The sequence below is a fragment of the Selaginella moellendorffii genome, unplaced genomic scaffold (genome assembly GCF_000143415.4).
Source record: "Selaginella moellendorffii unplaced genomic scaffold, v1.0 SELMOscaffold_31, whole genome shotgun sequence".
Taxonomy (NCBI): Eukaryota; Viridiplantae; Streptophyta; class Lycopodiopsida; order Selaginellales; family Selaginellaceae; genus Selaginella; species Selaginella moellendorffii.
Genome location: NW_003314292.1, coordinates 1,816,221 through 1,826,795, shown reverse-complemented (window position 1 = coordinate 1,826,795; position 10,575 = coordinate 1,816,221). Strand labels below are relative to the sequence as shown.

At 45.7% G+C, this 10,575-nt stretch overlaps 1 protein-coding gene across 1 annotated transcript; it reads left to right on the top strand.

Annotated features, from left to right (window-relative positions):
• Window positions 1-6,249: 6,249 nt before the first annotated feature.
• LOC9649359 (splicing factor 3B subunit 2) lies at window positions 6,250-9,562 on the top strand. Its single transcript, XM_024681627.1, has 17 exons — window positions 6,250-6,416; window positions 6,466-6,585; window positions 6,634-6,747; window positions 6,811-6,873; window positions 6,930-7,037; window positions 7,325-7,402; window positions 7,458-7,550; window positions 7,606-7,692; window positions 7,741-7,842; window positions 7,900-8,019; window positions 8,071-8,133; window positions 8,181-8,462; window positions 8,515-8,573; window positions 8,631-8,670; window positions 8,721-8,815; window positions 8,877-8,946; window positions 9,003-9,562. The coding sequence occupies exons 1-17, from the start codon at window positions 6,279-6,281 to the stop codon at window positions 9,069-9,071; spliced, it is 1,701 nt and encodes a 566-aa protein (XP_024537395.1). The 5' UTR covers window positions 6,250-6,278; the 3' UTR covers window positions 9,072-9,562.
• The last annotated feature ends 1,013 nt before the right edge of the window (window positions 9,563-10,575 follow it).

Sequence of the window (10,575 nt, the reverse complement as noted above, 5' to 3'; positions counted from 1 at the left end):
TAGTAGGGATAGTGAGGTCTAGGAACTAGTTTTGAAGGAACTCTCCAGTAGCGCTTCCAAACTGACTTGAAGTTGAGATTGAGGCCCGAGGGGCCTTGGGTGGGAGTGAGCATGGACTCGGGTGGTACTGGAGGGGCCACCCAAGGAAGTGCTCAAGAGCAACTCCCACTCCCGAAAGGGGAACTGACTACAGTGCTCCCAGCTCATGTGGAGTGGTGCCCCATTTGAGTTCCTTGTGGCTCATTGGTCCTTGCCCTTCCTAGGGGCCTGGTCCTTCCTTTTGGGATGGAAGTGGGGGGGGGGGGTAGAGGTACCCATACCAAGCCGTTAGGCCATGGTGTTTCGCCCCGGCATCCCGAAGCATGTGTTGCACTCAAGACTTGGGATTTAGAGGGTCCCATGATCAAGTCTTGTGGTACCAAAGGATGTTAAAAACCTGGAGGCTTGGTGTGCTTGGTTGCTTGTGCCTGCGGGGAGTGTAGCTGAACCTTAAATCTAGTTTAACCCGGGGAAGGGGATTGAGAGAGATTTGGGAATTTGTGGATGGATGGCTAACGCTCTGTTGCTTGTGTAGTGAGTAGCTAAAACCAAGTAGGACCAAGTAAGAGCTGGTACCATAAGTGGGAACCTTGGCGAGGGAACTTAGCAAAAGCCAAGGCAGTATTGGTCGGATAGATGAGGTAAGCTGGCAAATTGGAAAGGAAAAATTTGTGGCTTACAATGGTGTCATCCTGTGCATATCCCAAGAAGATGAATTTTTTACTTTTGGGATGTAGCTTTTCCAAAGTTGATCAAAGGTATATGCATATGTTGCACAACCAAAGACCCGAAAGTGGGACACATTAAGAGTAAAACCTATCCAAAATGCCTCAAGGGTTTTTCCATCCAAAGCAACTGTGGCAAGGTGATTTTGGACATGCATTGTTGTGGCTATAGCCTCTTGCCAAAACATCTTGTCAAGATGTGCATCAGCTAACAAAGCATGAGCAGCATTGATAAGAATGCGATTCTTCCTTTTTGCAACACTATTTTTCTGGGGGGTGTAGCAGGTTGTGGCTTGCAATCATATACCTATATCACGATAGATGCCCTAAAGCTCATTGTTGAGGTATTCACCACCATTGTCAACTTAAATAGCTTTTATCTTTCGATCAAGGAGATTTTCAATGTAAGTCTTGTACGTTTGAAAGGCAGCAACTGCATCACTCTTATACATCAAGAAGTGGATGCATATTCGACGGCTATAGCCATTAATAAATGTGATGAAATATCTTGCACTATCGTGACTTGGCACATCCATGAGGCTGCAAAGATTAGAATGGACCAAGTCCACAAGTTCAATTGCTTGGTGCTTGCTTGGCGAGAAATTCCAGCAGTAATGCTTCCCTAAAACGCAAGCTTCACAAAATGTAAATATCCAGTAACAATATCTTAGGATTTCATCTATTAAAGAGATTTGTAATGGACATGACCAAGTCTTTTATGCCAAAGCTCTACACGAGAATCTGCCTCCACAATTTGAAAGGCTTGAACCTGGTTGGCAATAGTAATCTCATACAAGTCCCTAATGCGTGGCCCATGAAGCAATTGTGTGCCAAGTATGTGAAAGTCGCTAGAGTCAACCAAAGAGACTCCCTTTGCATCAAAGACTACCACTACATTTTGATTACATATCTTGGCAACGGACATTAAGTTTCATTGCAAGATGGAGACATGCATGGCACCACCAAATGCCATGATTCTCTCATGATAAAGTGAGAGCCTAAATTGCCCAATGCCTTCCACAGGGATAGTGGTATTGTCACCTAAATAAATACCATGTTTTCCAATGCTCAATTGATAACACTTAAAAAGACTCTTCTTATTGCCCAAAGATTAGTACAACTAGAGTTTAGAAGCCACTTACTTGGTGCTGTAATTGCCTCTGTGTTGTAGAGCTCCTCAACAGCCTCATTTGCTGTAACAATTCCATCACCCTTAAATAGGTTGGCTTTTGCCATTGTAGCTAATCGCTTGACAAGCTTTGGAGCAATGCAATCTCAAGCCCAGTGACCCATCTCCAAGTAGCGAACGCACTGATTCTTGGCAAGTCTGGGCTTGGCATGCCCAGATACCATGGAATTTTGCCCTTTCTGGGCATTTGCAGCTGTATGTGGTTTTGCCACCTTGGCATCACCAGAATGGACTCCATCTCAGACTCCATCTCGGACTCTATCTTGGGTCCATCTCAAACTCTATCTCAGGTCTATCTCAGGTCCATCTCAGATTCCATCTCAGACTCCATTTCAAGTCCATCTCGACACTTCCATGTGTCCTGTGTTGGTCCTCTTGAGTCCTTTTTCTAGAGACTCACTTATTGCTCACTTCGAGCTTGTTTCTTGACCCTTTTGTTGAGAGTTCCACTCTTGCTCTTGACTTTTCAAGTTAGAGCTTTTAGTTCAAACATGTTACACTTGTTTGGCTTCTGCTTCAACCACTACCACATGGCACCCTTTCGGCTCTACTTTGGGGCATAGGGACTTGTGTCTCACATGCTCTGGAAGTGGTTAAGCAACACCTACTACACCAAGAGTGAAATGGATGTCTTCAACATCTATTCACAAATGGATTCCTTGAGGTTAGAGGAAAATTGCAGTATCCAGACTCACATTGCCAAACTTCAGGGCTTTTTCACACAACTTACGGCTACTGGGGCGAAGCACTATCTCACAGATGAACAGCAAAGGCTGTCGCTCTATAGGTCCTTGCTAGCTAGCTGGAAGTATGCAATTGAGAGCCTACTTCTCCAACCAGGGATGACTTGGGTAGATGCCGTAAGGAGTCTTCACAACATTGAGGCCATGCAAAGTGAGAGAGAGGAAATGTTGCAATCTATGTATGTTTTGCAAGAAGATGGACCCGAAATGGACCTGAGATGGAGTCTGAGATGGATCTGAGATGGAGTCCGAGATGGACCCGAGATAGACTCGAGATGGAGTCCAAGATGGACATGAGATGGAGCTCGAGATGGACCAAAGATGGAGTCCAAGATGGAGTCCGAGAAGGACCCAAGATGGAGTCCGAGGTCGTGACCAAGACAAAGACTAAGACCGAGACCGAGGCCAAGACGGAGACTGAGACTGAGATTGAGACTGAATCCGAGTCTGAGTTTGAGTCCGAGTCTGATTCTGAAGGTGAAAGCCCAAAGTGTTCGTCTTCCAAACCTTGGAGGGTTTGGTGAACTCCAAAAGTATAGTAGAAGGCAGACTCTAGTGGAGCCAGTTTGGCCAAGAAAGTTTAATGTGACCAAGGAAGGTTATACTCATGTGGTGGGTGATGATAAAACCATTAAGGAGTCCAAGGCTAAAGTGAGTACAGACAAGTGGGGTAGCTTAGTGAAGTTTTCAAGAGCCAACTCTAGCTCCTCTGGGAGATTGAATGGTCAATACTCCCAATCCAAATGTGGATGGCATTACCTACTTGGATACCTAGCATGGCTCATCAGAACCTTGCTCTAGCCACATGGCTAGGGCACCTAAAAGCGGAAAGTGGGGAGAGTACCCACAAGGCTTGCATAGGGCCATGGTGTTTTAAAATTTCATCCCAAAGTCCTAGACTGTGGAAAAGAAGAGGAACAATCCTCTAGTGTAGTGACCAAGGATACAATCACATGGTGAAGAAGTCCTAGAGGACAGTGGGACTTAGTGATCGGGCCTTTGGGCCTTGACCTAGTGGCAGTGTTGGCAAGTATGGCCGTGGATGAAGAGGGACTTGATAGGGACGGAAGAAGGGACATTGGGGAAGGGTGTTTTCTATGTCTTTGGACATTCTAAGGGTGCTAAAGCGTGATCAAAGGATGACCATTCGTGGATGGATGGCCCAATTTTTGAGAGATGGGATTGTGATGCAGATGGAGTTGGATCACCAGTGTGGCAAAGGTGAATAAGCATAATAGGCTGATATGTTGGTGATACCCTTGAGTGTCGGTCATGGGATCGAACACACAGAGCACTTAGACCATGTGCATAGTTTGAGTGGCATGGATGCCATTCTCGGGGCTAGCAAGCCCAAGTTCGGAATAGAACTTATGGAGGTTGTGAGTGAGACTTTTCCAAGTGGTTGGAGGTGTGGTTAAGTGACTAAAGTAGAATGGAAAATTTAGTCACTTACAGAGCATTGCCATAATGCACTTTTGAATTAATGGTGCAACAAAGAGAACATTCAAGGACAAGCACATCTCCCTCTAGACTTGGAATCCCAAAGGTTCCAATCATGCACCTCAGTAGCACTAGAGCCTGGAGCCGGTGATGACTCTGTCCCATCTACAATCCCCAACAAACCATGAAGCAAGAGATAGGATTCAAGATGAATCTTGAATCCCTCAAACCCTTCTCCATCAAGCTTGCAGATGGATGGCTTTCCTTCCATAGTGCTATCCCAGCTCTAATACTATGAGACAAATCGGGATCAAAGCGCACTGCACTAGTGGATAGAACAGGAAAACCCTAATGTCTACATGGCGAGGTGTGTCATGTAACAGGCTCGACTTTGTGGAGGGTGTCCTCATCCTGCCTCACATGCATCCTTGTGCCTCTAAGTTCATCTACATCACCCAGGGTCGCTTGTACACTGGATTCATCGACACAGCTAATAGGGCATTTGTGAGTTCATCTACATCACCCAGTGTCGCTTGTACACTGGATTCATCGACACAGCCAATAGGGCACTTGCAAGATATAAGCATAAATATTGTCTATATCTTAGGGTACAAACTTTTGGATAAACTCATGGATGAAGCCCTTTGTAAAACTCCTGAGTTTGGACTTCCTGCGAGGTCACCCAACCCAGTACTATTCAAACCTAAGGACGCTTAACTCTAAATATCCCAAGACCCTTAACCAATTGGAAAAAGGGGTGCACTCTTGTTCATGGGCCCTTTCCCTCTATATTTGAACCCCATGGATCGTCTCTCAAGTCGTTCTCTTTAGTTACTTACACCCTTGTAGAGATTCTTCATGATATGCTACCCATCCAAGAGAGGGATTCCCCAAAGAGTGATCCCCAAATCGGCCAAATTGACATCCGTTGGTGCGGCAGCAGTTTTCATTAATCAAGAACGAAAGTTGGGGGCTCAAAGACGATCAAATACCGTCCTAGTCTCAACCATAAACGATGCCAACTAGGGATTGGCGGTGAAGGATAGAGTCTAGAAAAATTTTACAAAGTGACATCAAACTTTGTTTACTCCAAGGGTAAGGTGATGATCTTATCGAGGGGTCTCATCCACTTGCAGCTCAACATAGGAGAGGGTCCAGTGTCAGCTTTTGCAGTGCTAAACAGTGAGAAGCCCAGGTTTCAGACCATAGCTCCATCCATGTTGGGGATTGGTGTCATGGAAGAAGTTCTCCAAAAGGCATTTTGGCTGGATGCTCGGACTGTGAACAGGCTTGTCGAAGAGTTTGTTCCCATTGCTGAATTCATCCGAGGCATGGTAAGGTTGTGATTAACTCCCGCTTCTTCGGCGGGCACTCATTGCGGAGATTCATTGTAGAACAATAATACATATTTTATATAAATTCTTCAGATGATATCTAGTCCACTTAAATACTTTCGATTTGCAAGGCGGCAGCCTTTTGATCTATGCAGTGAATGGTGGTAAAGGTACACTCGGTGATCAGCAACAAAATGGCAGCATTGTTTTGCTTTCCAGCCTTGTTCTTTTCATGCTCGGATTGCGATCCACTCCATGACTTTTGTGTGGCGGACCTATCTATCAATTCTCCAAAGATGCTATTATCACGTACTATGGCAACGAGTTTGGGCTGAGAGGCACCAGCCTTGAGAAGGTGCTTAGGGGGTCACGAGGCATGTATGCAATCTCCGAGCCGGACGAGGCCATTCGTGGCAAGATGCAGATGCTTGTGGTGCCGGAGGCAAGAGAGGCGTTGCATGCAGCGGGTTATCCAATCCCAGCAGAGTACGAAGGCAGGTTGCTGAGATTCGAGGAAGAGGTGGGGGTTTTTGAGGGCGACTAGCTCCTCAAAAACCCCATTACTTAAACAAAGAGAATGTATACGAGTGAAATCAAATGTGTTTTCTATCTTGCTATGAGTGTAGCGGCTTAGCCTCATTAAAAAATATATATAAAATCCATAATGTTCTTTTTCTTATATTAAACAGAGAATGTATACTAGTGAAATGAAATGTGGAAGCAACCTTTTTATATCTTGCTATGAGTGTAGCCTCAATTGAAGATTTGCTTAGATATTGATATTAGGGTTTGTTTGAATGAGGGAGAAATGGCGATGGTTGCTTCTCCGTGCGGTGCGGATGCGAGCAGCAGCAAGCGCGCCAGGGAGGCTGAGAAAAGAAGGCGCAGAAGGATGCGGAAGAAGGAAAACCCTGCTGCGCCTCGTGATTCTGGCGGCGAGAGCAGGGTAGTCCACCCTCTTTTTTGTGCTATTGGAATTGCTTGCTTTGCTCCAGGTGAATGCCGGAAGCGCGGAGATCGAGTACGTTCCAGACAAATCGCCTCTCGACGGCGATGGATTGGTCGAGTTCCAGCGGATTTTTGACAAGTTCTCGGGCCTGGAATCGTCGAAAAAGGTAGAGCGCGCTTTGCTTGAGAGTCATGCTCATGCTTGGCCTGTGTAGAAGCCTAAGGAAGCCGTGAAGACGGAGAAAATGCAAATGAGCTCGTCCGAAGACGAAGATGACAAGCCCGACGTGAGAGTGAAAGAGGTGGTGCTGTCTAACAAGAAGAAAAAGGTGGACAAGAAGTTTTTGTTTGATCACTGCAATTTCCGTGCCTGTCTTCTTTCCTTTCTTCAGATGAAACGAAGAATGACGCTTGCAGATCTTAAGGACTACTGTGGCAAACCGGATGTTGTCGAGGTATTCGATGCTAGGCCTAGAGATGAAAAAATTTCTTGAATAGTGGCTCTCCACAGGTGTGGGACGCTACAGCTGCGGATCCCCGGCTGCTTGTTTTTTTGAAGGCCTATCGCAACACCGTGCCTGTACCGAGGCATTGGTGTCAAAAGCGGAAATTTCTACAGGTTTGTAGTGTTGTTTTCGACATTCTTTTTGTTTCTTTTCCCTACTGGTCGTGCTTGCATCGTTCGCGATTGTTTGCATGAACGGCTTGCATCTTAAATTGCAGTGCCTGGTGCTTGCAGGATGCCGGAGGACGGTCCATCCAAAAGGGAGGCAGTGATTTACAGGGTACGCATTTTTAGAAGCTGCATTTTTCGTGTTGCATTGTATGAGATGGTCTGCATTTCTTCTAAATCATACAGTAGCTAAGTGTTTTTTCTCGGCTCTGAAATGATGCATGTCCTTGCAGGGAAAGCGTGGTGTCGAAAAGTTGCCATTTCATTTACCGGAGTTCATTGCTTCGACGGGAATTCAAAAAATCAGACAGGTGCCAGGATATGTCTCTAGCGACTCGACTAATCCTTTTTCTCTGTTTTTCTCAGGCCTACGTTGACAAGGAAAATGCAAAAAAGTCGAAACAAGTTCAAAGATCTCGCATGCAACCAAAAGTGGGAAAAATGAGCATCGATTATCAGGTAATCATGTTGACACCCTGGTGCTTGTACTTACTTGTTTCTTCTTGTCTCGCAGATCCTGCATGACGCATTTTTCAAGTACCAAACTAAACCCAAGCTGACATCCCTCGGGGATTTGTATCACGAAGGAAAAGAATTCGAGGTGAGCGTGCTTTCGGTACAGGTAGTCGTCCTGAAAATGGTTTCGCAGATAAAACTAAGAAACATGAGACCCGGGTATCTCTCTCGTGAGTTGCGGAGTGCACTTGGCATGGACGACGGTGCTCCACCTCCATGGCTTTTCAACATGCAGGTACGTAGTCACTACACTACATTCTATAAACTCTAAAGCAAAGCGGACTGATTGCAGAGATACGGGCCACCGCCTTCTTATCCTCAGCTCAGGATTCCTGGATTGAACGCACCTATTCCCGTCGGTGCGTCCTTCGGTTATCATCCTGGAGGCTGGGGTAGGGCTCCTGTCGACGAGGTAAGCCAGCCAATGCTCCAAGTACGCCGAAGTATGGAAGTTCTTTTGTAGTATGGAAGGCCTCTATATGGAGATTTATTCGGTGCACAACGGCAGGAACTAGTGCATTACGAGGTGAGGTTTGACCGTGTAAATTGCTGTTGATTTCTACTTAAATGTAGGAGGAGCCTGTCGATCGCTTTAAGCACTGGGGTGAGTTGGAAGATGAGGACGAAGAAGAAGAAGAGGGACCGGAAGAAGAAGAGCAACGGGAAGAGGTGGAGGCCGCTCCTGTTGAAGAAGCGAGCGTTGCACCTTTGGAGTACATTCTATTTACTTCACGAATCCTAGGCTCGTTTTCTAATCCTTGTAATGTCTCCAGGACTCCAGCCGGTGATGAAACTCCCAACGCGATCAACCTTCGAAAGTCAAAACGTAGTGAACCAGATATCAGGCTATATCAGGTTGTCATCGACCTTCCTATGTATGTATGCTTACTCTTTTGTCTTTTTACAGGTTTTAGAGGAAAAGAAAGAAAGTGCTCGAGCAGGAATCCTTCTGGGAAATACTCATACGTACGTTGTTCGATAAAAGTTTGGATTTCATTTCCATACGTGATGCTGTCTGTGTAGGTATGTCCTGCCTTCGGTGGAAAAGCCTGGTGTCAAGAAGGTATCCTGGCAGTAAACTTTGTTTGAATTTTCTTACGGTTCTTCTTTTAGGTGGATTTGCTGAAGAGTCAAAGAACCGGCAACGTGGACATCACTCTACTGCCCGAGGAACTCGAAAAACTGGATGAAGCTGCCCTGGCTGCAAGGTTTGCGAACATTTTTCTAGTTGAATTTCTTCATTCACTTTTTCTTTTGATTTCTTCACAGGTTTGAGGAGGCCAGAAAAGAGAAGCAGCAGGAAACCGTAACGGAAGACTTCAGCGACATGGTTGCGTCGGTAAGTGAAAGGAAGTTCCATGTTTATTGCGGATTGTCTAAGCTTTTTCCATTCAGGCCGAAAAGAAACGAAAGCGCAAAGCCGAGAAAGATTTTCGCGCAAAGAAAGTCGACTTCAAGTTTTGATGGAAAGAAAGGTCGCTCATTTTCTTCTTTGCGCTCAACTGGAAATGGAAGCGCGTTGTTTGGAAGCGCGAGATCTCCCCAGGGTGGTTGACTGCTGGAATCTCGGATGCCGACGACGACGATCTTGAGCGCAAGGCAAGCTGCATTTCCAGTGATTCTATTCTTCATTGCTAGCAATCATTCATGGATTCTAGCATTGATCCGATCGATAGTGACACCACGTCCGAGGTAACGAGACATAGCCTGGCTCGTCTCTTTCTTCTCCTCTCGATAAGGATGCATCCTTGAGCAAGATTTCTGTGCAAGAGCTTCAAGAGTTTAGCAGCGACGGTGGCGATCTTCCGGCAGAAGCCTCGTCAAAGTTTAAGTCAGTGGCTCTACATCTGACGAGCTTTCTTTTCTTTGTTTCGTAAAGGTGTGAAGTGCTCTTGGCACAACTGAGAGAGTCACTTGAGCACAAACATGAAACTAGCTGGTATGTCTTGTTTTCTTTTGTTTGCTTCGACAGGATCCTTGTTTTAGATTTCTCTCACTTTACGAGTGCTCGAGAAACGTCGTCTGGGGCACATCTCACATCCACAAAGTGCGAGACTTTCCAAGTCGTCACCGCTAGTTTCGACAGCATTTCTCCCGATGTACAGGTCAGACGTGTTCTATGCATTGATCCTCCGTGGCGAGCAATATTTCTGGCTATCTCTAATTCTGTGTGTTTTTACTGCCTCGGCACGAAGTAGCGAGTGTAAAAGGACATGAAAGAGTACGTCTTTCCTCCCTTTGAGCTTCTCTTGGCTCAAAAGATTGAGAGTACAGTTGAATCTAAACTATCTATTGTTTTCTAGCTGGTACCACGGCAAATTGCATATATGCAAAACTTGTCAAAGTACTCGAGTTGACGACAAAAGCAAGTTCTGCCACGTGGGTCAACTATCTTCAAGCCTACACGATGATATTGAAACGGTAAACGGGCCCTCAAGTACCCAAAGGCTCCAAGGCACATCACTTGAAGAGGAAATTCCAAACAAATCATCCATCCTTGGAATAGTCAAAACAGGCTGCGTCAGGACAGAACTTTTAAGCACCCCAAGCCTTGAGCTCAACTCTCAGACTACAACAATGGCTTCGCTTTCCATGAATCGAGTGAATGAATGGTGCAAGGCTCAAGAAATTGTGGTCTCTCTGGATGTGGTAGCAGCTGCACAATCACAGTTGGAGCTTCTTTCGCTAGTACATGCCAATTTCAAGCTGTTTGAGAGGCCTGTTTTGGACCGGGCAATTAAGAGGTAAAACATTTTACATGTTTGATCTGGTTTGCCCGCCACTTGACGGCAGCTGGATATGGCATTGCCATCGCTTGAATCCTGTATGTGTGGCTATTCATTATCTGTTTATTTCAATTTACTAAAGTGACCTGTCTGACTAGGTTCAATAAGAGATTGTTCGGTAAGATTTGTGGATGGACCTTCTTTGGTGAGGGACGAAAGCAAGCTTTACAAAGTCTCAATAC